Here is a 27,358-nt window from a genome sequence, read left to right on the forward strand (position 1 = left end):
CTCCCTAACATAAGAGGCAGTTGCTTTCGTTCACTTTTTCCAGGTGTGGAGGTGAAGGTGGCGTTATTCAGGAAATCTGATTAAATATGGGGCCTCCTGGTGCCGGCTTGGACACGGCCCGGCCACATCCTTCTGCTTCTACCAATTGCTGCATTATCAACACCAGGCGGCGCTGTGTCTTCGCTGGCTTTTTAAACACCAGGTCCAGCTCACAAAAGCCCCAGGTTTCTCCCAGAACTGTTCAGGGGATGGTCCCCAACACCACCACCACCCCCCCCCCCAACCCCAGTTCCGAGCAACAGGCTCATTTCTTTTAGCTTTTCGCATCTGTGTGTGTGCGTGTGTGTGTGTGTGTGTGTGTGTGTATGTAAGGAAGGGTCCCATTTAAACTAGTCTCATGGACCTGTTTGAAAAGCTGCGTCTCCTGCTTTCAGCTCGATTATCGATCCTAAAATCGCTTTTTCTCTGACTCAAGTCCATTTAAATCAGAACGAATTTAAAGCGTACTAGATACCAGGCGCGGCGCGTTCCTTGCCTCCATCTCCCTAGCGTTAAATGCATCCTCCGGAGTAAAGGACTCAACCTCGAAGCCTTTCCCCGCCGTGCCAGCCGAGCGCACACGCCCAATTCGCTGTGTCCTTGGCTGAGGTTCCCTCCTGGTTCACCTGTCTGGGGAGCGAGACGTGTGTCCATTCCTCCCAATACCTGGACACCAGCTCCCTCTGCGCTCCTCTTCTACTTTCTTCCCTCCTCCCTGATTTGTAAATGGTATTTTGGGGGACGCCGCCCTCCCCGCCCCTCCGCCGGGGCTGTGGGAGCGCAGCGGAGCGCGCGGCAGAGGGCCGGGCGCTTGGGGACGCGGGAGTGCGGGGTTCTGGGCTAGCCGCGCGGCACACCGAGCACGCTGGACGCCTGAGCTCGGCGTGGAGCCCGGAGCACGGAGCCCGGAGCCGGCCGCCACCCGCCTCCTGTGCACTGGGCGGCAGTCCCGGCCGCGGCAGCCCGGCTCCCGGGGAGCGCGCCCCGCCATGGAGCCTTCGCACAAAGACTCCGAGACGGCGGCAGCGGCGGCGGCGGTGGCTGCGGTGGCGGCGGCGGACCGGGGGACGTCCTCGTCCAGCGGTGTGGTGGTGCAGGTCCGCGAGAAGAAGGGCCCCCTGCGCGCCGCCATCCCCTACATGCCCTTCCCCGTGGCCGTCATCTGTCTCTTCCTCAACACTTTCGTGCCTGGACTGGGTAAGACGCGGCGGCCGCGACCCCTGCGCCCCGGGCACCGGCGCGGGAGGGCGGCAGGGGAGGCGCCGGGGAGGGACCCTCGGGCGGCAACCACGGGCGGCGTGTGCTGCGCCGGCGCTCCCAGCGCCCTCTGGCAGGTGGCAGAAGCGCCTGGAGTGGGCGCCCGGAGGGAGGCGCGGCGAAGGGCTCCTGACACACCTTTCACCTTCTCCGACCTGGGAGCCAGGTGATACGGGCCCAAAGAGCCAGAAACTTTGCCGGGAATGTTGGATCACGCGGGCGGCGGCCCGGGCGGCTCTCTCGGCACTGGCTAGGTTCCCCTCCAGGCGCCCCCAAATCCTGTCTTTTCCCTCCGCCGCGCTCGCCCCCCTACGAGCTCCTGTCTCGGAGGGGCGCGGGCCCCCAGCCGGAAGAGCGTTGGGGCCGCGGGTGGGGGTGACCAAGGTCTCGGGCATTCGAGAAGTCTGCCGAGCTATGGAAAAGCGGGGCGAGCCCGGATAGAAGGCTCCTCGCAGCCCCGCCTGCGTTCGCGCGGTGCTGGGCGTGTGTGGGCGAGAGCTCTTTAGCCAGAGTCTCCCCCACCTCCTTCCCGAGTGCCCGCGATTCCGCCGGCAGCCCCGCAGGACGCCGAGGGGAAGGGGGATGATTTTGTTAGTTTAGATGCCTGTGGGTTTGAACCGCACTTGGCCAGAGGTGACCCCATAACTCCATCCCATCACTTCCGTTCCTGAGAAAGTGGAGAGAGCGCGGTTGTAATTCGGTGTCGGACTTTGGCTGCCTGAAGGGTCCTTGATGGCACCAGTGTCCCAAATTTTAAAACAGAGGCCCATCACAGAGATGGGAGTGCCGAAGAGGGCATAAAGGGAGGAAATGCTAGGTTTTCTTGACCCTCCCTCTCCTAAACCCACCCCCAAATCTGTCTGCACGCCCTCCCCCCACTCCCAGCTTGCCAGCTTGGCACCGGCTGTTCTTCCGTGCTAAGAGCACCCCCCCCCCCAATTCCGTGCGGGACTGGAGAGGCAGGCACCTCTGTGCCCAGGAGAAAGCTTGCCACTGTAAGGCTCCAAGTTCCCAAGAACAGAGGTCAGCTAGGAGTGGTTTTCTGTTTTGCTTTGGCCTTTCTCACGGCCCCGCTCTCAGCCAGCTCTGCAGGGTCCTCTGCAGCGCTGATAGCGAAGATCACACCCACCCACGCAGGTCGCGTTCACTTTCCCCTTCGTGCTCACCTTTCTGCCCCCTGGGGGGAGGTGGGGGGCTGTGGCCAGAGCAGCGTATCTGTCTGAGCAGGAAGTTAGGTGGTCTTTAGTTGGGCGTCCGCCTTGTTGGTGCCTTCATCAGCCTGGTTGGTGTCATCAGGGCGGCTCTCTTAGTACATTTAGACACGGTGGGGACGCAAGCGACGTTAATTTAAGTTGTCAGAAATCCCCACTTGCTGGAGTAAAAACACACTGCCTGTCCATCTCTCCGGGGATGTGAAGATCACGAGCAGGGATGTGTCTCGATTCCACTTTTCTTGAAGTGGTGAAGCAAATGCCATCTTATGGTCTTTGAGGAAAGAAGCACATTGGGGCCTGGTGGGAGGAGCTACGTCAAGTCTCTGCTGGCTGAGGCCACAGCGCCTGTGCACCTGCGCCCGCCCTCCTGGGTCTGCCTCACTAGGTCCCTTTCCCACCCTTAGCCCTGCTGCCACGCCCCCTGCCCTTCTGCCCCCCTGCCCTGGGCATCCAGCTCTTCTCTCTTTACACTTCCCTTTGTTAGATCAGAATCCTATGCGATTTTTGTAAGAAACCTTTCTAAGAAGCCAGAAGAAAATAAAGAGGAAATAAAGCAAACTACAAAAGTAATAAAACAGGCTGAGATGAGCCATGGGTGTAGAGACTTAGGAATTTTCAATGACGAAATCCAGGCCTTTTATCATTTTGTTTTGACTGTCATTGTACAGTGGACTGAGTGCACAGGCCCCTGCCCCCTCCACCCTGAAGGGGTTCCAGATCTTTGTTGGTGTTTCATATCTGTGAGTCAGGGATGCGTGTCTCTCCAGGTTGCTGGGAGGATGAAATGAGATTACGTAAAGCTCAGGGTCTGGCCGTTAGAGAGTGTTCCGGAGACCGTGGGTCCCTGTGGCTCTTTGCCCTTCTACAGAGCTGAGTGCTGCTCTCATCTCTGGACCTTTCTTCTGAGTACTTATTGATGTCTCTGTTCCCCTCGACCTGCAGTAGAGTCCTGGACAGCAAAGCAGCCCAGGCAAAACTTGCAGGCTTTTTTTTTTTTTTTTTTGCACTGCCCCCTCCCCAGTGGTTTGAATGGTCCCAGCTCTCAGAAATTTTCCCCTCAACCCAGATCTACCTCTCCAGGTCCTCCTGGCTCATTTGATGCTCCTGCAAAAACTGATTATTCGTGTCTGGCTCTGCCCTTTGGGGAAGCGAAGCTTCTTTTAATGCATTCACTCATTCATTCGACAAACACAGAGCACCCACCACATGCCCGGCACTGGGGATGTGATGATGAATAAATCAGTCGAGATGTCATAGATAGTTGAGGGAAATTGATGCAAACTTTGTTTACATTTGGAAGTGCCATGATGGCAGCAGGAAGAGTATTTGAGCAGTAATTGATTCTTCCAGGGTTGTGGTGGGTGTTCAGAGAAAGCCTCCCAGGGGGAGTAGTATTGGGTTAGACTTTGCTGACCGTATCCATCACGAGGCCCCAAGCACTTGCCAGCCTCACTTCACTCCCACTCTCTGGAAACTGGTCACAGAATTGGCCCAAAGAGCTCTTCTTTTTTCTGGAAGCTTCCTTACCTGCAAGTCCTCTCCTCATTTGCAAAATTGGATGAGAGTGCCAGTGTTGGGCTAAACGAAGGCACGGTTTTTCTCTGGTAGAGTGTCTCAGGTCCATCCAGTCTGCAGGACCTGCCATGGAGAAGCCCAGTCCTTACAGTTCCCTGTTGCCTTCTCCACCCAAGCAACAGTGCTGTTGGGATAACATACATAAGAGGGATGTTTCCTTTCCTGGGAGTGGATGGGAAGGAGAAGTCATTTATGATCGCTCTGACACCTCATTGGAACAATGCAAAATAAATCTGAAAAATGGATGATGGTAATTTCCTATTCAGTGAAAGTCTACTAATAAAGACCATGGACCTTCATAGTCCAACTGGTAGGGCATTTATAAGTACACACAATTACTCATACATGTAATGGAAGTTCACCGTTATGCCCCCAAATGGCCAGAGGGTTTATCTATTGGTTAGGATCCAAATGATACTTTCATATTTGAAAACTGTTATTTATCTTGATTGACTTGGTGAAATGAAAATGTTGATAACTCAGATAGTGGCAGGGAAAGTTGGACAGAGGAGAACTTCCAGTGACTGTTGACCGTTCCATTAGATTAATGTTGGATATTAATCTACTGTTGAATATTCATAAATATTTAATCTGTCCCTAATATATTGCCTACTCCTTGACACTCAGCTAAGGTCTTGCTTCCCTGGTCAGAGCACCACAGCTTGGCTCAGCTTCTCTCTCTCTTTCCTTTAAGCCTGAGCCTTTAGTTGATGATGAACCATGCCCTACCCTGTGGCATCTTTTGTATTGTTGCCTTTTTATTATTGCTTCAAGAGTTTATTATTTGTCTATCTAGATAGACTGTAAGTTCCTTGAGAGCAGGAACCATTTAAAGTTTCTCCTTGATATACTATCAACATGCTATTTATAGAATGCATACTGACCAGAATTTTACTCCTTGAATAGGCATTAGAGATCATCTTGCCCAATGCTTTTATTTTATATAGAAGTGAGGCAGGCCGGAGCATGAAAGGACCAAGGAAGTTTACATCCTACTCAACCTTTTTAAGAAAGTCATTTGAGGGTGTATTTCAGCAAAACAACAGAGTAAACCAAGAAAGAAGATACGAGATCCAGGGAATAATGTATCCAATTCAGGGCAGACATGAAAAGCAATGCAGGATATAATTGTTCAGCAAGCCTGGAGAGCAGTCAGTCTTCATTAGAGTGGGAGGGTAGAAGGCTCCAGGAAAGAGGTTTCTGAGGATGATGTGAGGAGGGGACATTCCACAGAGTAGAGAATATTATTGGTATACTGCAAGAGATTAAAGTTGTGATACAAAACAGAAAGCAAGCAAGAAAAACAGAAGGCAATTAGTAACTGCAGCAAAGACAAAAAGCTATGCAAAAGCATTAATAGGCTCAAATGAAGCAACCTACCCAATTATATCAGGAGGCCAGTAGGCTTCAAAAAGAATAGAAGATTCCAAACAATAAATGAGAAAGAATTTGAGGATACTAGGGATATGATGTAGAAAGCACATGTTTCTTCTACCAACAATAAAAAAGAGAGGTAATAACAACTTCAGGAAAAACAACAACAAAAAATTATTAAAGGTACAGCTCAACTAGGAAGCAAATCAAAATGTGGCCTGATTTTAAGCAAGTGGTGGATTGTAAGGAAAGCTCTTTTAAGTGCATAGAATCTGTCATTGGAACAGTGGTGCACTCTATGGGCTCTTAGCTTCCCTTTGATTCTGTAGTGAAGAATATTTGCTTAGTCATAATGATATAAATGCTCCTCAGTTTTGTGGGGTTTTCCCCACATCTTTATTGGAGTATAAATGCTTTACAATGTTGTGTTGGTTTCTGCTGTACAACAAAGTGAATCAGCTATATGTATATATATATATCCCCATAACCCCTCCCTCTTGAGCCTCCCTCCCACCTTCCCTACCCCATCCCTCTAAGTGGGCACAAAGCACCTAGCTGATCTCCCTGTGCTATGCAGCAGCTTCCCACTAGCCATCCATTTCACATTTGGTAATGTTTATACGTCAATGCTACTCTCTCACTTTATCTCAGTTTCCCCTTCCCCCTTGTGCTTTCAAGTTTGCTCTCTACGTCTGCATCTTTATTCCTGCCCTGCCACTAGGTTCATCGGTACTGCTTTTTAAAATTTCATATATATGCGTTAGCACATGGTATTTGTTTTTCTCTTTCTGACTTACTTCACTCTGTATGACAGATGCTAGGTCCATCACTACAAATAAATCAATTTCATTCCTTTTTATGGCTGAGTAATATTCCATCGTATATATGTGCCACGCTTCTTTATCCAGTCATCTGTTGATGGACATTTAGGTTGCTTCCATGTCCTGGCTATTGTAAATAGTGCTGCAGTGAACATTGGGGTGTATGTCTCTCTTTTTTTTTTTTTTTTGCGGTATACGGGCCCCTCACTGCTGTGGCCTCTCCTGCTGCAGAGCACAGGCTCTGGACGCGCAAGCTCAGCGGCCATGGCTCATGGGCCTAGCTGCTCCACAGCATGTGGGATCTTCCCAGACCGGGGCATGAACCCGTGTCCCCTGCATCGGCAGGCAGACTCTCAACCACTGCGCCACCAGGGAAGCCCCTGTTCATAGATTTTTTGATGATGGCCATTCTGACTGCTGTGAGGTGATACCTCATTGTGGTGTTGATTTGCTTTTCTCTAATAATTAGTGATGCTGAGCATCTTTTCATGCATTTGTTGGCCATCTGTAGGTCTTCTTTGGAGAAATGTCTATTTAGGTCTTTTGCCCATTTTTGGACTGGGCTGTTTGCTTTTGTGATGTTGAGCTGCATGAGCTGCTTGTATATTTTGGAGATTAATCATTTGTCAGCTGCTTCATTTGCAAATATTTTCTCCCATTCTGAGTGTTGTCTTTTCGTCTTGTTTATGGTTTCCCTTGCTGTGCAAAAGCTTTTAAGTTTCATTAGGTCCCATTTGTTTATTTTTGTTTTTATTTCCCTTACTCTAGGAGGTGGGTCAAAAAGGATCTTACTGTGACTTATGCCATAGAGTGTTCTGCCTATGGTTTCCTCTAAGAGTTTTATAGTGTCTAGCCTTACACTTAGGTCTTTAATCCATTTTGAGTTTATTTTTGTGTATGGTGTTAGGGTGTGTTCTAATTTCATTCTTTTACATGTAGCTGTCCATTTTTCCCAGCACCACCTTATTGAAGAGGCTGTCTTTTCTCCATTGTATATTCTTGCCTCCTTTATCAAAGATAAGGTGACCATATGTGCATGGGTTTATCTCTAGGCTTTCTATCTTGTTCCATTGATCTATATTTCTGTTTTTGTGCCAGTACCATATTGTCTTGATTACTGTAGTTTTGCAGTATAGTCTGAAGTCAGGGAGCCTGATTCCTCCAGCTTTGTTTCTCTTTCTCAAGATTGCTTTGGCTATTCGGGGTCTTTTGTGCTTTCATACAAATTGTAAAATTTCTTTTTTTTTAATTAATTAATTTTTATTTTAATTTATTTTTGGCTGCGTTGGGTCTTCATCGCCGTGTGCGGGCTTTCTCTAGATGCAGCGAGTGGGGACTACTCTTCATTGTGGTGCATGGCCTTCTCATCGTGGTGGCTTCTCTTGTGGAGCATGGGCTCTAGGCACACGGGCTTCAGTAGTTGTAGCATGTGGGCTCAGTAGTTGTGGCTCACAGGCTCTAGAGCACAGGCTCAGTAGTTGTGGTGCATGGGCTTAGTTGCTCCACGGCATGTGGGATCTTCCTGGACCAGGGCTTGAACCCGTGTCCCCTGTATTGGCAGGCAGATTCTTAATCACTGTGCCACCAGGGAAGCCCACAAATTGTAAAATTTCTTGTTCTAGTTCTGTGAAAAATGGCTTTGGTAATTTGATGGGGATTGCATTGAACTTGTAGATTGCTTTGGGTAGTATAGTCATTTTCACAATACTGATTCTTCCAATCCAGGAGCATGGTCTATCTCTCCCTCTGTTTATGTTATCTTTGAGTTCTTTCATCAGTGTTTTATAGTTTTCTGTGTACAGGTCTTTTGCCTCCTTGGGTAGGTTAATTCCTAGGTATTTTATTCTTTTGTTGTGATGGTAAATGGGATTGTTTCCTTAATTTCTCTTTCTGATCTTTCATTGTTAGTGTATAGGAATGCAAGAGATTTCTGTTCATTAATTTTGTATCCTGCAACCTTACCAAATTCATTGATTAGTTCTAGTAGTTTTCTGGTGGCATCTTCAGGACTTTCTGTATATAGTATCATGTCATTGGCAAACAGTGACAGTTTTACTTCTTCTTTTCCAATTTGTATTCCTTTTATTTCTTTTTCTTCTCTGATTGCTGTGGCTAGGACTTCCAATACTATGTTGAATAACAGTGGCGAGAGTGGACATCCTTGTCTTGTTCCTGATCTTAGAGGAAATGCTTTCAGTTTTTCACAATTGAGAATGATGTTTGGTGTGGGTTTGTCATATATGGCTTTTATTATGTTGAGGTAGGTTCCCTCTATGCCCACTTTCTGGAGAGTTTTTACCATAAATGGGTGTTGAATTTTGTCAAAAGCTTTTTCTGCATCTGTTGAGATGACATATGGTGTTTATTCTTTAATTTGTTAATATGGTGTATCACATTGATTGTTTTGTGTATATTGAAGAATCCTTGAATCCCTGGGATAAATCCCACTTGGTCATGTTGTATCATCCTTTTAATGTGTTGTTGGATTCTGTTTGCTAGTATTTTGTTGAGGATTTTTGCATCTGTGTTCATCAGTGATATTGGTCTGTAATTTTCTTTTTTTGTGATATCTTTGTCTGGTTTTGGTATCAGGGTGATGGTAGCCTTGTAGAATGACTTTGGGAGTATTCCTTTCTCCACAATTTTTTGGAAGAGTTTGAGAAGGATAAGTGACACTCTTCTCTAAAAGTTTGATAGGAGTCACCTGTGAAGCCATCTGGTCCTGGACTTTTGTTTGTTGGAAGATTTTTAACTACAGTTTCAATTTCATTACCTGTGATTGTTCTGTTTATATTTTCTAATTCTTCCTGGTTCAGTTTTGGAAGGTTGTACTTTTCCAAGAATTTGTCCATTTCTTTCAGGTTGTCCATTTTATTGGCGTATAGTTGCTTGTAGTAGTCTCTTGTGATCTTCTGTATTTCTGTGGTGTCAGTTGTAATCTCTCCTTTTTCATTTCTAATTTTATTGATTTGTGTCCTCTCCCTCTTTTGTTTTAGATGATTCTGGCTAAAGGTTTATCAATTCTGTTTATCTTCTCAAAGAACCAGCTTTTAGTTTTATTGATCTTTGCTATTTTCTTTGTTTCTTTTCCATTTATTTCTACTCTGATCTTTATGTTTTCTTTCCTTCCACTAATTTTGGGTTTTCTTTTTCTTCTTTTTCTAGTTGCTTTAGGTGTAAGGTTAGGTTGTTTATTTGAGATCTTTCTTGTTTCTTGAGGTGAGCTTGAATTGCTATGAACTTCCCTCTTAGAACTGCTTTTGTTGCATCCCATAGGTTTTGGGTCATCGTGTTTTTGTTATCATTTGTTTCTAGGTATTTTTTGATTTCCTCTTTGATTTCTTGAGTGATCTCTTGGTTATTTAACAGTGCACTGTTTAGCCTCCATGTATTTGTGTTTTTTCCTGTTTTTTTCCTGTAACTGATTTCTAATCTCATAGCGTTGTGGTCGGAAAAGATGCCTGATACAATTTCAATTTTCTTAAATTTTCCAAGGTTTGATTTGTGACCCAAAATGTGATCTATTCTGGAGAACTTTCTGTGTGCACTTGAGAAGAAAGTGTATTCTTCCACTTTCGGGTGGAATGTCCTAAAAATATCAATTAAGTCTATCTGGTCCATTGTGTCATTTAAAGCTTGTGTTTCCTTATTTATTTTCTGTCTAGATGACCTGTCTATTGGTGTAAGTGGGGTGTTAAAGTCCCCTACTATTATTGTCTTACTGTTGATTTCTCCTTTTATGGCTGTTAGCATTTGCCTTATGTATTGAGGTGGTCCTATGTTGGGTGCATAAAAATTTATAATTGTTATGTTTTCTTCTTGGATGGATCCCTTGATCATTATTGTAGTGTCCTTCCTTATCTCTTGTAACAGTCTTTATTTTAAAGTCTATTTTATCTGATATGAGTATTGCTACTCCAGCTTTCTTGTGATTTTGATTTGCATGGATTTCTTTTTCCATCCCCTCACTTTCAGTCTGTATGCGTCCCTAGGTCTGAAGTGCGTCTCTTGTAGACAGCATATATAAGGGTCTTGTTTTTGTATCCATTCAGCCAGTCTATGTCTTTTGGTTGGAGCATTTAATCCATTGACAGTCAAGGTGATTATCAATATGTATGTTCCTATTACCATTTTCTTAATTGATTTGGGTTTGTTTTTGTGGGTCCTTTTCTTCTCTGGTGTTTCTCGCTTAGAGAAGTTCCTTTAGCATTTGCTGTAAAGATGGTTCGGTGGTGCTGAATTCTCATAGCTTTTGCTTGTCTGTAAAGCTTTTGATATCTCCATTGAATCTGAATGAGATCCTTGCTGGGTAGAGTAATCTTGGTTGTAGGTTTATGCCCTTCATCACTTTAAATATGCCCTGCCACTCCCTTCTGGCTTGCAGAGTTTCTGCTGAAAGATCAGCTCTTAACCTTATGGGGATTCCCTTGTGTGTTGTTTGTTACTTTTCCCTTGCTACTTTTAATTTTTTTCCTTTGTATTTCATTTTTGATAGTTTGATTAATATGTGTCTCAGCATGTTTCTCTTTGGGTTTATCCTGTATGGGACTCTTTGAGCTTCCTGGATTTGATTGACTATTTCCTTTCCCATGTTAGGGAAGTTTTTGACTATAATCTCTTCAAATATTTTCTCAGTCCCTTTCTTTTTCTCTTCTTCTTCTGGGACCCCTATAATTTGAATGTTGGTGCATTTAGTGTTGTCCCAGCGTCTCTGAGACTGTCCTCAGTTCTTTTCATTCTTTTTTCTTTATTCTGCTCTGCAGCAGTTATTTCCACTATTTTATCTTCCAGCTCACTTATCCGTTCTTCTGCCTCGGTTTCTGCTACTCATTCCTTCCAGTGTATTTTTAATTTCAGTTATTGTGTTGTTCATCACTGTTTGCTCTTTAGTTCTTCTAGATTGGTGTTGAATGTTTCTGTTGTATTTTCTCCATTCTGTTTCTGAGATTTTGGATCATCTTTACCATCATTACTCTGAATTCTTTTTCAGGTAGGTTGCCTATTTCATCTTCATTTATTTGGTCTTGTAGGTTTTTTCCTTACTTCTTCATCTGTAACATTTTTTTGTCGTTTCTATTTTTTTTTTTTTTTTTGATGGGTGTGGCTGTATTCTTGTTTTACTGGTTGTTTGGCCTGAGGCGTCCAGCACTGGAGTTTGCAGGCAGTTGGATAGCACTGGGTCTTGGTGCTGAGATGAGGACCTCCAGGAGGCCTCACTCTGATTAATATTCCCTGGGGTCCGAGGTTCTCTGTTAGTCCAGTGGTTTGGACTCAGAGCTCCCACCACAGGAGTTCAGGCCTAGGACAGGGAAAGCACTGGCTGCTTTCCCTTCTGTTCCTCCATGCCCCTCCACCCATGGTCTCCCCCAGGGCCTCCTCTGTCCCTGCTGGACCTCTAACGGTGGGTGGGTCCTGCTGGGTGTAGGAACTCCTCCCCTCCCCCAGCCACCCCTCAGGGGTGCCGGTCCTGTAGGTCCAGCCTTTACTTTTGCTCCCCCTTCCCTCCCTCCCACTCCCTCAAGACCCACATAGCTGGAGGGGGCCTAGGTGGGCAGAGGATCAGGCCCGGGATCTCAGCAGGTTCCTGGGGGTCCAAGTGGGCAGGGGAAACCTGGCCACCCTCCTTTTTGATCCTTCACCCTCCCAATGGTCCCCCAATGTTCCCTTCGGATGTGGGATCCCTTCTCCCCCAGCCATCCCTCAGGGGCGCCAGTTCCGTCTGGCTTCCACTACTCCTCCCCCTTCACTCCCGCCATGCCCCACGGCCTACCCGGTCACTGGGGGTTCCTCCCGTCCCCTTAGGTGTCTGTGGTCCCCCACAGGTGCCTGGTGTGTGCCTTAGTTGTGCAGAGACGCGAATTCCACGTGCTCCTAGTCCGCCATCTTGACTCCGCCCTCCTCAGTGGTTTTCAACTTTTAAGACCAACCACAGGCAAAGCACTGAAGAGTACTTAATAATAGCTATAAAGGAGTGTGAAAGATTTTTTTTTTACCTTGGCAATATAAAATTTAAAAAAAAAAACAGCTTGTAGAAGTTGGCAGCTAGATTGTGACAGATTATTGTTCCCACTTATCCGCTGAAAGATGATGGCACATCTCCACTTAATGCCCTGTGGCTCGCCACGATTCCTGTGGGAGGGGACTACTTCGTTTCCTGCCCATTGATATCAGGATTGGCCATGTGACTTGCTTTGGCCAGTTGAGTGAGTGGAAGTGACATATGCCATGCCTGAGCAGACATTTTCGGAGGTATTGTGAGGTTCTGCCACTGTTCTTTTCCCTTTCTCACGAGAATGGCAGGTCTCAGATGGGGGCTGCTCTTTAACCTGGCCCCCAGAATAAAGAGGGTATCGGAAGCAGAGCATGACATGTCACATGAGTGAGTAATAAGCCTGAGTTGCTGAGATTTTTCTGTTGTTATGTTAGTGTTGTTATTGTCCCAGCACAGCCTACCAAAGCTGACTGATGTGTGGAGGGTAGAGTAGAGATGTGAATACCCTCCTCATGTGGAGTGAGTGATCAAGACATACTGTCTGTAGTTGCTAGACCAAGAAATAAAGACTACCAAGGAAATCAACAGATGCACTGAAATACAGAAGCGATGTTTTGGGACAATGGGATAATGTGGGAACAGGAGTAGAAGGGAGATGAGGAATGGCTAAGTAAGCTAACTCTTATGTATCATAGCAGAAAGTCAATAAATGATGTCTGAAGTTGATAAAACAGAAAAAGCAATATAAGCATACTCTGGAGATTAGGAAAACACCAGAAGAATTCCCACTCTTTCAGACGTCATCAATTTTCCTTTGTCTAGTGACTCATTATTAGCACATATACATACTGAAATTGTCTCCCATCATTTTGAAATAGGATCTCTTGATCCCACACCCACCTCTGCCCATTGCCCATCTCTCTGTTCCCCTTTGTGGCTCAGTCCCCTGAAAGAGTTCTCGAGATTTGTTGTCATCAATCCCTCTTCCCTCATTTTCTCTTGAACCCACTCTAAGCGTGTTTTTACCTCCATCAGTCACCTCAATTGCACTTATCAGCGTCACCAGTCTCCTCCAGATTTTCTGAATCCAGTGGTCAATTCTGCTGTCAACTTCCCGGACCTCTCAGTCGCATTGGACACAATTGCTCACTCCCTCCTCCAAACACTGTCTTCACTCGGCTTCTGGAACACCACCCTCTCCTAGTTTTCTTTATACTCGTGACTCCTTCTCTGTTTCCTTTGCTCATCTCATCAACTTCTAAGCTTGGGAGTTCCCCAGGGCACTTGATCTCGATCTTCTCTTTGATCTTGATCTCTTTTCTGCCTACACCACCGCCCTCCCCCGATGTTCATGCTGAGTCTCTTGGCTTTACATTGCATCCTTGTGATGATGACTCCCAGACCCAGATCTCCAGCTCAGACCTCTCCCCTGACCTCCGGAGTTTTATATCCAACTGACTTCTCAATATCTCCCCTTGGAAAGCAAAAGGCATCATAGACTTAACTTATCCAAAACCAAATTTCTGATTTTCTTCTCCAAACTTACTTCTCCCTCGTCTTTCCCCATCGCAGCAAATGGCATCCTTCCAGTAGCTCAGGCCAAAAGCTGGGATTCATCCTTGACTCCTCTTTTTCTCACACCCCACGCCCAGTCTGTCAGGAAACACTTGGCTCTGCTTTCGTAATGTAGTCAGTATCTGACCACTTCTCACCATCTTGTGTCTACTTCACTGGTCCAAGCCTCCATCTTCTCCAGAGTGCAGTGGCCTCTTAACGTGCTGCTTGCCCATACTGACCTCCCTTATAGTCTGTCCTCAACATGGCAATAAGAGGGATCCTTTTAAAACACAAGTGAATCAGATAATGTTACTTTTGGGCTGGAAACCCTCCAATGGCTCACGTCACTCAAGTAGAAGCTCAAGTCCTCATGATGACCCACGTGGCCCTAGGCCAGAACTGTTAAAGAGAAATATAACATGAGCCACGGGTGTAATCTTAAAATTTCTGGTACCTATATTATAAAAAAAGTAAAAAGGAACAGGTGAAATTAACTTTATTAGTATATTGTACTTAACCCAGTATATCCAAAATTTCATCATTCAATGCATTTTTTTTTTTTTTTTTTGCTGCGTTGGGTCTTCGTTGCTGCTCGCGGGCTTTCTCTACTTGCGGTGAGCGGAGGCTACTCTTGGTTGTGGTGCACGGGCTTCTCGTTGCAATGGCTTCTCTTGTTACAGAGCATAGGTTCTAGGCGCACGGGCTTCAGTAGTTGTGGTATGTGGGCTCAGTAGTTGTGGCTCGGGGGCTTAGTTGCTCCGCGGCATGTAGGATCTTCCCGGACCAGGGCTCAAACCCGTGTCCCCTGCATTGGCAGGTGGATTCTTAACCACTGCACCACCAGGAAAGAAAGCCCTCAATGCATTTCAGTATGAGAAATTTATTTTCTCACAGTTCTGGAGGCCGGAAGCCCAAGGTCAGGGTATTAGCAGGGTTGGTTTCTCCTGAGTTCTGTCTCCTTGGCTGGTAGACAACCACTTTCGCCCATGTGTCTTTACATGGTCTTCTGTTCGTGTGTCTCTGTGTCCAGGTCTCCTCTTCTTATAAGGACAACAGTCATATGGGGTTAGGGCCCATCCTCAAGACCTCATTTTAAGTTATTTACCTCTTTAAAGACCTTATCTCCAAACACAGTCGCATTCTGAGGCACTGGGAGTTAGGACTTCAACATAGGAGTTTTGAGGGGACACAGCTCAGCCCATAACACCTTCCAGACGATCTTACTTAAAATTGTGGCTCTCCTCCTCCTCCCCAGACTCCCTGTCTTTCCCTAGTTCATTTTCCTTAAGAGCGCTCTCACTGTCAAACACACGGTCTACTGCAGGGACCCTGTCCCCTTTGACCTTGCATCTCAGCAGGAGCGCAATGCACATCTGGGGAGTGATGTGCTCTGTGGTAGGCACTGAGTCAACTGTCCTCTGATCAGCACGCCCCTGGGTCTACACTTGACCTCAGCACAGACTTCCTCAGTATCACCTGCTCATTGACCACGCCCACTCGCCACAGCAGCTCCGTTTCTTGCGACATCTGGGAAGAAATGTGGATGCTATTTACATTATTGAACCGGACCTGGTCACCCCTCAAAGTATCGCTGCCCAGGCTGTGACCCAACTCACTACGGGATACGTCCCATGGGAGACTCACTGAGCGAGTGTCGCTTGGCACATTGACATTTATACATTGGCTTTTAAGTGATGCTGCAATATATAGGTAGGCAGGTAGGGTAAATACAGTGGGGTGACCTGGAGGGCCCTGGACTAAATCACATCTCCAGTTGCGCGTCAGATTCATGAAGCCACGAGGTGTTGTGGAAAGGGGGTGAACTAGAAGTTAGGAGGCCCCAGGGCTAGTTCTGATTTTTCAGATGCGTGCAGCCCTGAGCCCCTTCACCTCTCTGAGCCCATTTCCCCATCCGTGAAACGGAAATAATCCCCTCTCTGCCACCTCGCAGGGTCGTTTATGTTCTGTTTAACCGCGAAGCACTCCATGGTCAGAAAGGGGGTTATCACTACCAGTTAACATTAACAAAATGTCCTTTGTTCCCAAGCTCATCCTGGGCTTTTCCTCACAGTGGCACGAGGGCGAGCGGGAGAGCTGTAAGCAGGGCAGCTTTTTCAGCATCTGGTCCCATGTGGCTCAGAGCCGAGACCTGGGACCTCCTGCTGGGCACTGCTGGGACCTCCCATACCCAACACACTGGGGGCAAGGGGGCAACAGCGCACATTCTCTAGGGCTTGGTTTACCATTTACCAGAAAGTTCTGCCATTATAACCCCCAAACCCTGGGCCTCTGAGAGGGACATGTCTCTGAGGCCGATTCTACCGTTTGGTAAAAGGCTGTGGGAGCATCAAACTGGAGAATGAATGTGTGCCTGTGTATCTGGACACGCAGACACATGCGCAAATGCCCCGCAAGCTTTACCTGTAGTTATCTTACTGTAAAAGTTAGACAGGTCCTAGATTTGTGTTTGAACTTCCCAGCTCATGATTCCAGGGAAGGCGTTTATTCATCCTGGAGGCCATGTAGGTGGTTTGTAGCCCTGAAGCCCTATCACGTGGGCAAGGGGCAGAGGTCGGCCTTGGGAGGATGTATTTTTATTGAAGTTTAGTAGATTTACAACATTACATTAGTTTCAGGTGTACAACATAGTAATTCAGTGTTTTTATAGATTTAAAGTTATTACAAAGTTTTGACTATATTCCCTGTGCTGTATAATATATCCTTGTTGCTTATTGATTCTATACATAGTTTGTATCTCTAACAGACTTGCCCCTAACTTGCCCCTCCGCCTTTGCCTCTCTCCAGTGGTAACCACTAGTTTGTTCTCTCTGTGTTTCTGCTTTGTTATATTCATTCATTTGTTTCATTTTTTTAGATTCCACATATAAGTGATATCGTACAGTATTTGTCTTTGTCTGATGTATTTCACTAAGCGTAATACCCTCCAGGTCCACCCACGTTGTTGCAAATAGCAGAATTTCATTTTTTAAAATTTATTTTATGGAAGTATAGTTGATTTACAGTGTTGTGTTAATTTCTGCTGTACAGCGAAGTGATTCAGTTATGCATAAATATATATTCTTTTTCATATTCTTTTCCATTATGGTTTATCACAGGATATTGAATGTAGCTCCCTGTGCTATACAGTTAAGACCTTGTTGTTTATCTATCCTATATATAGTAGTTTGCCTCTGCTAATCCCAAACTCGCAATCCTTCCCTCTCCCCCCTTCCCCCTCCTTGGCAACCACAATGCTGTTCTCTATTTCTGTGAGCCTATTTTTGTTCTGTAGATAGGTTCATTTGTATCGTATTTTAGATTCATATAAGTGATATCATGTGATATTAGCCTTTCTCTTTCTGACTTACTTCACGTAGTATGATAATCTGTAGGTCCACCCATGTTGCTGCAAATGGCATTATTTCATTCTTTCTTATGGCTGAGTAATATTCCATTGTGTATATATACCACATCATCCATTTGTCTATTGATGGATACTTATAAGCATTTATTTTATGAAAGGTCTTAAATTCATTGAAGAAGTCATTTTTCTTGAAAAGAAAAAAATGACATGAGACCAGGGCTGTTCTGGAACCTGGACTGTGTAGGGGCCACGGCCAGGTCTTCTGTAGGCTTTGGTCTTCACTGACTGAGAAGTTTGACCCCAAAGACAAGAATAATTTGGTGTTTGTGGACAAGAGCCTGTCAGCTGTCCTAAAATCTCAACAAAGAAAATGATCCCCTTTTCCCAGGGCCAGGCAGCTTTAGGGCTGTCCAACCCCTTCACTTTACAGAGAAGAGGTCTCCTGCCGGACCGAAGGCTCTTACCCACAATCTCACGTCATTTACCCCAGCCCAAGGTCTTCCTGCCCACTCCAGTGCCTGGCTCGTACTGGAGGGTTAATTACTATTTGTCGAATTAAATGAGTGTGTGGCTATTATAAAGACCTGATGAGGGCTGCAGGAGACAATACATGACTTGTCAGTGAACACATCCGATCCCACCACCTGAACCTTCTTTTTCTCACTGCCCCAGCCTTTTCCCCTTCATAACAACTTCATTGAGATATAGCTACATAAAATAAACGTCACTCTTTCAATGTGTACAACTCAGTGGTTTGTAGTCTATTCAGAGCCTTTTGTTCCTTCCCCTGTCCTGCTTTCCAATTCCACCATTTGGCCCGTCTCCTTTGAGAACCTCGGAAGCTTAATGTGACAAGAACACCTTCAAGCAGGTGGTTTTGAGGAAGAGTGATTGTCTGGGTACCTTTTTCTCAGAGTTCTGCTAGTCAGCAATCCGCATCTCAGAAGGCGAGGCCCAGATGGGCGAGACGCGAGCCGCTTGGAGGCATTCGGAAGAAACATTTTTTGGGAGGTTGTCATGTTTTATTTTCTGTTTTGTTTTAAAAAGAAGCGTCTCACCAAGAGGGAAAACTTTCTCAATGAAAAACGTAAGAGCATGGCACCAGTGGCATAAGTTGAAACGTGGGCCATTTCCGAGGTGGAGTGAGCCCCTCCCTCTGGAGACAGATGGTCTCTGGCCCTGGTTGTGGGTGTTGCATTGGCCCGAGAAGAGTCCCCCTTAGTCCAGGCGGCAGAAGGGAGTGCCCACAGCACCTCAGGTGGACGTGGGTCTTCCTGGGCAACAGCTCAGTGCACCTATGGTTTTAGTAGAATTTCTATGCTAGCAGATTAAGCCCGTGTCTGCCCATGGCTCAGCTCTGCCCATTTCATTCTTCTGCTCTGAAACCTTCAATAGCTCCCTCTTGTCCACAGACTAAGTTCACATTCCACGTTAGACCCACCAGGATTCAATGAACTTCACCTATTCTTTCCCTCCCTTTTACTGAATCAAACCGGACGACTTGCTTTTATGGTTCTGCCCACGCCTTTGTGCTCCTCTGTACCCCCGCCTGGAACACCCTTCTCCACCATCGTGTCCAAATCCTGCCCAGCTTCCAGGCCCACCTCCAGCGCCCTGCCACTCCAAGCTTTTCTTGACCGTTTCCGTGTGGGGAGCTCCTCCTTCCTGGGGCTGTCAGGCCACTTAGGACATTTCTCTTGCTTCCCTTAAATTCTGTTCTGCTGTTAGTGTCTTAATCTTCTCATATGAATCATCTCCTTGAGGGGAGGGGCCGTGCTTTATCACTTCAACCTCCCACAGCACCTAGCACGGCCCAGTAGGCATTTGTTGAAGGAAAAATGTGTGTGCAGACTGACTTCTGGTTGTGAAGGTAGAGTCAAGAGCGTGTCCTGGCCCCGTTAACCTAGTGAGTGTGTCTCTTACCCAAGGGACATAGGCTCTCGTGTCACTTCTCAGCCTTCCCGGCTCAGAGGGAAGGATGGGATCCAGTTCTCAGGGCTGAGGCAGGACTGGAGGACTGTGGTACACGCTGTACCACAACATGTGTGTCTCTGGTGGGTCCTTGGTGTTCCAGCCACTCAGGGGAGGGACGTGGGGCAGGGGAGGGATGTTGGCCGCCCCCGTTGCTGGACCAGAGGGCTTGCTCTGTGGGGAATTCACTGAGGACGGCCACCATGTGACTGGGAAGAGCTGGGTCAGAACCCATCCTTTCAAGTTGCTCAGCCAACAACTGATAAGCGTGGGCGGGGAGGGGGAGGGGGAGGGCGGAGCAGCGGAGGCGATCAAGCTTCGTAAGCCATTTTAATAAAGATTGCTTTGGGCGATAGCCATCAAATTAAACCTAAGGGGACATTTTGATGAGAAGCAGGATATCTGCATGATCTTCAAGTGTCTCTCCACAGAATGCTCATTGCTTGCGAGGGGAAAAAAAATCATAGAGCAGAGAAAGCAGACTGCATCTTGACTGGATGAACAAAATAACATTACCTGGACCTTGAGAACGTCATGCTAGTTGAAAGAAGCCAGTCACAAAGGACCCTATATTGTATGATTCCATTTATGTGAAATGTCCAGAATGGGCCAATCCGCAGAGACAGAGAATAGCTGTCGGGGGAGGAGTGGCATGGCTGGGAGGACGTGGGGAATGATTGCTAATGAGTATGGGGTTTCTCTTTCAGGTGATAAAAAGTGTTCTGAAATTGATTGTGGTGATAGTGGCACAACCTGAATATACTAAAAGCCACTGAATGATTAAATGGGTGAATGCTATGGTATATGAATTATATCTCAATAAAGCCGTTAAAAAAATTAGCATCACCAAGGAGGATCGCATGCCTCCTGATGTGACATCCTGAGAGGGACACATCACAACTTTTGTGGTCTTCTAGCCAGGGATGCATAATCTGAATCCATTCGTGAGGAAATATCAGAAAAGCCCCAAATCAAGGGGCATTCTACAAAATACCTGCGATGTATTCTTCAAAAATACCATCGTTATGAAAGATTAAAGGAGACAGAAAACCATGACCACTAAATACAAAGCATAATCTTCGGGGTATTGGATTCTGTACTGGAGGGAAAAAGAATACCAATAAGGACATTACTGAGACAGTTGATAAAATCGAAATATGGACTGTAGATTAGAAAGAATATTGTAGCCATGTTATGTTTCCTAAAATCAGTAACTGTGCTGGGGATACATAAGAGAATACCTTTGTCTTTGGAAACACGCTGAAGTATTAAGGGATAAAAAGCCAAGGTATATGCAGCCTTGTTTACAAATAGTTCAGAAAAAAAAGATAACACTATGTAAAGAGAAAGGGAGAGAAAAACAAAACAAATATAGTCAAGTGTTAAAATCTGGTAATCTGGGCAAAGGGTAGACACGATTTTTCTATATTATTCTTGAAACTTTTCTGTAAGTTTGAAAGTATTTTCTAATAGGTTAAAAATTATATGGTTAAAAGCCGAACGTTCTGAACTCACGTAGTTCAGATATAGCAATTGCACCTAAATTTAAACTACTGTACCCTATGTAAGTGCTTTCCTATCACTTCAAGTCTACCAGCTCTAATTCACTCAGGGGCTGCCTGGGGCCATGGGAACAAAGTCATGGTACAAGGTGGCATTGGCTTGCAGGGTCCAGATGCCCAAAAGAGATTCTCTCAGGGATGCCAACCATTAAAATCCCAAGGAGGCACAGAAGCTTCTTGCAGACATTTGGGAGCGTGAACCGTTCCTCTGTTCCATCAGCACATCAATCAAGTACAACAGGCTTGATCATAACTAAAGTGAGTTTCCGGGGAGGCTGGGGCCCGTGGGCAGTGCACACAGCTAGCCCGCCTTACAGTGGCTGGTTGGGACTGACCCGGCTACATTCCCAGCCTTCCTTTGGGGCCGGTCAGGCATCTGAATGCTTCAGCCAGAGCTGGAGCAGGTCCCGATGCTGCAGAGCTATTTTGGAGAAGTCTTTCTTGTCTTGGTAATTCCTCTTTTTGACATCTCAGTGTGGAGTCCAAGTATCGTTTGTGGACCTCAAAGAAACCAGCCTCAAGCCGACAACCAATGACCACACCATGCCGGGAGGGCATGGGAGAGCCTACCCTTGGCCTCGGCCACTCTGAGGGGTCATGTGGATAGAATACACAAGTGGAATCTTTTCAGGGATCATCTGTGGCCTGACTCAGGAAGGAGAAAAATAAACATAACCATCTTAGGCCCTAAAGCTGGGGTTCTGAGGCTTAAGGCAGAAGGGGGGCGGGTAGTGGCTGATGCACCAAAGCTCACAAGTTGGGCGTGGCCAGGTTTCCGAAGTCTAGGACCTCAGTGTCTGTGGCTGGACTCTGAGTCCATCCTGAGGAGAGGGGCCTCACTCTGGGGCTTGGGAATTGATTTGGGCTAAAGGAAAGCAGAGAAAACAATGGCCTGGACAAGATCCCCAATTGCTTGGGCCCACAGTTGGGTAGGATGGCTGTGTGTCTTGTTTTTGGTTTTCTTGTACATTTTTTTTTTTTTGGCCACGCAGCTTGTGGGAACTTAGTTCGCCGACCAGGGCTGGAACCCGCGCCCCCTGCATGGGAAGCGTGAAGTCTTAACCACTGGACCACCAGGGAACTCCCATGGCTGTGTGTTTTATTTTCCCCGCCGGCGTCTCTGAGCCCAATGTAGAGCCTGCCACAGGGTGCCGTCAATGATAATGTGCGGGTTCCCCTGAGGACAAGAGCTGGTCTACCCTATGTCAGGATGTAGGTACTTGGAGATGGACCCACGCACTCCTTAAAGGTAGACCTAGGAAGGAAGGAGTGAGCAGTTATGTCTCCCCTGTGCTGTTTGCGTCCCATCATTTCATATTCTGCATGGGATTCCTCACCCACCACCCCCAGGCATGAGGGGATCAGCCATGGGAGAAATGCATGTGGTTCTTAGCATAAGTCTGAAGACAATGAAAACTGACTGGTGGTAGGGGATAGGGTGATGGGTAGAATATGCCTTAAAACTGAGCATTTATTTACTCTTTTGGATTACCTGGCCTACCTGCTGCTCTAACTTGGGGTTTTCTAATCTATCACATGGGTTCGACTTGTCTCTTCAGCTACACCTCTTTTGTGTCGTCCCCTAGAGTGTGGTCCAGCACAGAGCACAGAGCAGGATCCCAGCCACACTTGCTGACTGATAATAAGCTGGGAAGGAGTGTGGCCCCCGCTGGGCTGAGATCTGGCATCCCAGCTTCTCATTCCAGATCTGTCGCTAACAGTACGCTCGGCCCGTTGGCGCTCACCTCCCTGATGGGCCCTGCTCTGTACTCCTCCGAAGCAAGAGTGATTATTATTCTTGCCTCCTTGTTTGCGCTGAGATAGTTAACGACATAAGATCAAGGTCACATGCACCCTGTCCCTTTAAGTCAGGAAGTGAATGGGGGCTCTGCTCCAGCAGCTTGTCTGGCTCGTCCCACCCACGCAGTCCGGCTGATCTGCTTTCATGCTCTGAGGGCACGAGGCTTGCCCTTGCCGAGGTGGGCAGGAGCGGAGGCTTCCACAGCCTTGCTCCTGTCCCCCATCCATTCTCAACTCATCCCTGGCCTTGAGGCTGACCTCTCCGTGACCTCACCTGCTCCAGGCGCGTTGGCCAATGGGAGGCACCGGCAGGGGATGGAGCAAAGGAACAGAGAGGTGGGATGTTGCCCCTCGGGCTCCCTTCGGCTTGTGTATTGACCGTGGTTTCTATCCTGCACCCCCCCTTCCTCCACCCAGCCCTCGGGAGACTCAGACAGCACCCCGTTCCTGCCCCTTCTGCTGCTAAACATCGGCATTTCACTGGTTGGTTCTCCTGGTCCTGCCCAGACCTCCGTCAACAGTCACTGCCTTAAGACCCTGACCCCCACTGGCAGAGACACCTGTGTTTCTAGCGCCCCCAGCTGGGCTGTGGGATCCTGAACCACCGGCTTGGCACCATTACCGCCGCCCGGCCGCCAACCCGGCAGTCACGCCCCTCCCCGACCCAGCCCGGTTTTCCTAAAGAAGTTGGTTTCCAACAGTCTTCCTCCTGGAAGCTCTGGAACAGCCAGTACACAGAGCCAGAAAAGCGTGGGCGTCCAGCTTCCAAATGGCTCTCGTGCTCGTGAGATGCCACATTCCCAAGAGTGCCCGGGGGAGGGGGCGGCGCAGGGAGGGGGGGCTTGACACGGTGCTGAGCGGCGCCCCCGGGCCCCAGGGATCTTCTTCCTGTGTTTTCCTTTATGGTTTTTCACGTTCTTGTTTAACGGCAGGCGCCAGCCCCAGCTCCTCCCTGGGCAGTTCTGGCCCCTGGCGCCTGGCTCAGAGATCTGTGCGCCGCCCCTCTTTCCCCAGCGGCAGAAGCCAGGTTCTGCCCTCCCACCCCGTCCGCTCTGCAGATTTGGGTCGCCGGAAGCGTGGCTGCCCCAGGAGGCGCTGCTCTCTCATCCTGGAGCCCTCGTCTTTACTTGCCCATTGGCCGCTCGGCCCCCTCTCCCCCTCTTCCCCCGACATGAATCCGAACACCGTCCACCTTTTCAGAACTAACTCACCATTCACAAGCAACTTTTTGCTTGTGATCTTTATGATCATTTTGCAAGATGCGGCATCAGCCCAGGCTGTTGTACTTGTAACAGCTATTCCTCTTCACGCTTCCTGCTATAAATGGAAGACACTGAAAGCAAATCACCACCTCCATCCAGCGTGTGTTCCTCTCTGGAGGACCCATCATTTTGCATTTTGCCCCCCATTTCCTTTGGTTGTACCCACCACCAACCCTCCCCGTTGTGGAGACTGAGACCAGTTAGAGAACGAAGTCGTCAGGTGCACGGTTTGATTTTTCTCCCTCCACTCTCAAAAAGAACCCCCACCGTTTGAGTTGTTAAAACCCTCAAAGGTTCCTTGTTATGAGAAGAGTCATCAAAATACGCCTATTACGTTTAAAGTCTTTACAAAAGACACCAAAAATGAGTGCATCAGCTACTTAAAAGGATCCCCTTTGATAGCCATACCAATTAACATTTTTAGAAAGCAAAAAGATTCCGGTTGGGTACCTCTGATCTGTTTTTTTCCTCCTCCTGTGTGATTTGTGTGCAGACTTCTGAGAAGCAGATTTTATAATAGAGATTCAGCCAGGCTAAATCACAGCGGCAGAAGCTTATGCAACTGTTAAAAACCTATGAGTTAAAAATGGAATAGTCTTACAGAGTGGGGAAGGTAATAATATCAGTGATGTGAAAATAGAAAGTAAGAAATTAGTATTTCAGCAATTCAGGTCTCTTATCCACATTTTTCTGCACTAGGAGATCTTGGTGTCATTTTCCAGAATAAATCCAAGGTGCAACCTCTTATTAGAAAAAGGAGACTTTGCTTTCACAAATTCAGCCCTCTGTCCCCAGTTAATCTAGGGTCAGGAGCCCTTTTTACTGACTTTCGGGCATCATGTCATGAAACGTATTTTGTATTTGTTCGAATCTGTGTGTTCACTAATGCCCATAAAGGAACAGATTTTAGATTTTTATAAGTGGGTTTTGTTAATTTGCTATTTTAAAAATACTTGTGAGACCTTTACCGTTGCCATGGTGATATAATTTCCATAAACATGCTTTTTGTCGGGATTTTTGCACATTGAAGGCTGAGGTTGATGTGGTTGGGGGAAAGTAGGGAAAGTAGGAAATTTGTCAGCCACCAATTGCTGCTCCCTCAAGTGCCAGAAATCTGATTCCAAGAATCCATGTTATGACAGAGACCTGGATCTCTAAACAATGCAATCGACACGAGAGGCTTCTGGGAAGTGGAGCTGGTCAGGGGAGAAGGAGTCCAGCCTGCTCTCCGGATGAGACCAATGGGGTGGTGGACTGTGGGCGTGGTCTCAGCTAATCAATGATCCTCTCCAGGTTTCAGTGACCTGCAGTCTCTTTAAACCTGGCTTTCAGAAAGCCTTTGAGGACCAGACACCCTGGAGCTACCCAAGGTGTGGTGAAGAGCCTGAGGGCTCTTTTATTCCTTTTAACCAGATTTGTCAAAAATAAAAAAAAAAATCCCATTTAATGCACAATACTGCTAAAATGCTGAAATCTATAATGGAAAATAACAGGAAATCAAAATGTAACAATATTAACTGCTAAACAAAACAAGAAGACATTGAATCAGAAAGAGTTTTATAGTCATCTTCAATGCCCGCAGTTAAGGAAAAGCAGATTTAATTAGAAGAAGAGGTAGATGGTCCCAGTGGCACCAGACTTTTTATCAATGATGCTAGATATTTCTTTGGCTCATAAACAGAGGGGCTTCACAGTGAAACTTCATTTCCCAGAAAATGGAATATACAAAGCCATCGAGGGAGAAGCAGAACGCATAAGAGAGGATTTTCTAGTAACTAAAAATGTTTTGGAAAAGAAATGACCACTAAAAGGAGTTAAAAGAGGAAGTGTGTCAGCATGAGATAAATTCCACTGAGGGCTCTCCAGTGAGCAGGGCAGGCATTCAGTGCCAGGAGTTGCTAATTGAGCACCTGGGCCCAGCCGAGGGGTTTGAATCATACAGAATTATGAATCATAAGGAATTATGAATTACTAGAAAGCCATTGTGTTGACTGTTATTATTTATGTAGTGCTAGAAATTTGAACAGGACCACCCAGAGGATGTGCCAGACTCCCTGTCTGGCGGAGTGCTGATCTCTGTTCCTTGAAAGCCAAACTGCGATGCCCGGGAGAGGCTGTATGTGCACACCCGGTGTGTGCACGTGTGAGCCTGCACACTGGTGCCCCCGGTGTGCACAGGACAAGGGCATGTTCAGAGTTTGCACAAGTTAGAAAGGTGCAGAGCCCCAGCCCTACTACCCACAGTCTCACCCTCACACAGTGGGCTATCCAGTCTACAGACTCGAGACAGCAGCTGCTGCTGACTTGTTATTTGTTAAGTGAGTTTATTGAAAAAGAAAAAGAGTGTGAAAGAGAGGCGTGAGGCTCCCTTCTAGAGTAAGTGAAGCTTGGGGCAAGGCTCATTGTGGGGGTGACCTGGGCTGGGTCCCACTGTGGATGCCCGGTGGAGAGCTGGCAGGGCTGGGTCCCACTGTGGATGCCCGGTGGAGAGCTGGCAGGGCTGGGTCCCACTGTGGATGCCCGGTGGAGAGCTGGCACCTTTGCTGCTGGGGCTTCCCTGCTTGGGGCATGGGATGTTCCTGGCTGTCAACCCTGGGTGGAGTGACTTGATTATGACCTGGTGACTAGTTTGTAGTGATGCCTTCCAGGGCTGCTCAGAGGGCTTCCCAGGCATTTTTATTTGTCCTGAAATAGCCCAGAGGAATTTGGCATAGAGGGCTGCCGGAAAGTGGCTCACTGCCCCGTCCAGAGTGGGAATCAGAACCAGAACAGTGCCTGGAGCACTGCTCCAGCCTCTTCCCTGAATACATATTTAATTTAGAGGTTTTTTAAAATAATGCACCAGTAGCAGGCAGCACGGCTGCGGCCGTTGGGCAGCTGGGAGAGGGAAGGAGCCTGGAGCCTTTTTTCCTGTTGCCCACTCTGGTGGCCGCTGCAGGGTGGAGGCCCAGGTGTGCACTGCAGTGGAGAGCTTTGCCCTGGGGTGTTGCCTTCTGAGATGCTTCTCAATGCTCAGGGCTCAGGAAGGCCAGGCTGGCCCTTGCTCCCCCTGCCAGGAATGGGAAGCTTTCATTCTCAGGGTGGGAAAAATAAGTAGAAGCAGAACCACCTGCTACACTGCCCAGAGATGGGGGCGTGGGAGGGAGAGGTCCCCTGTGGGGTCGGGAGCAAAAGGGCATTTGATGTGGGGAGTCAGGGATCCCCAATTTTCTGTGTGTGCTTCAATGAATCCTGGTGATCCTTTTCTGGGTATAACTTCTTTATTTTGCTGAGGGCCTGGATTCTACTCTACCATGTGATAGCTGTGTGACTTGGGCAAGTTACTTAACCTCTTGTGCCTCAGTTTCTTCATCTGCAAAATGGGGATAATAATAGTACCCACTTCACAGGACTCTTTTGAAGACGAAATGAGCTATTTACACATAAAGTGTTAAATTGTGCTTTGAACACAGTGAAGACTACATTTTTTCCCAAGCTCTAAAGGAATTTATTTTTTTACCTCTTCTTTTCCCTTACACCCCAGCCTTTGCTAACCACCATTCTACTCTCTGTTACTAGGAATTTGGCTTT

The 27,358-nt window shown here is 47.1% G+C and overlaps 1 protein-coding gene across 1 annotated transcript in view; it reads left to right on the forward strand.

Moving 5' to 3' along the window:
- The first annotated feature begins 787 nt into the window (after positions 1-787).
- Positions 788-27,358, forward strand: part of STUM (stum, mechanosensory transduction mediator homolog) — a 62,600-nt gene continuing 36,029 nt past the window's right edge. The window contains exon 1 of the mRNA XM_024739198.1: positions 788-1,236. Within this exon, the coding sequence (XP_024594966.1) occupies positions 1,029-1,236 (208 nt within the window). The 5' untranslated portion in view covers positions 788-1,028. The remainder of the gene's footprint in view (positions 1,237-27,358) is intronic.

The sequence above is a fragment of the Neophocaena asiaeorientalis genome, unplaced genomic scaffold (genome assembly GCF_003031525.2).
Source record: "Neophocaena asiaeorientalis asiaeorientalis breed wild unplaced genomic scaffold, Neophocaena_asiaeorientalis_V1.1 scaffold347, whole genome shotgun sequence".
NCBI classification, from domain to species: domain Eukaryota; kingdom Metazoa; phylum Chordata; class Mammalia; order Artiodactyla; family Phocoenidae; genus Neophocaena; species Neophocaena asiaeorientalis.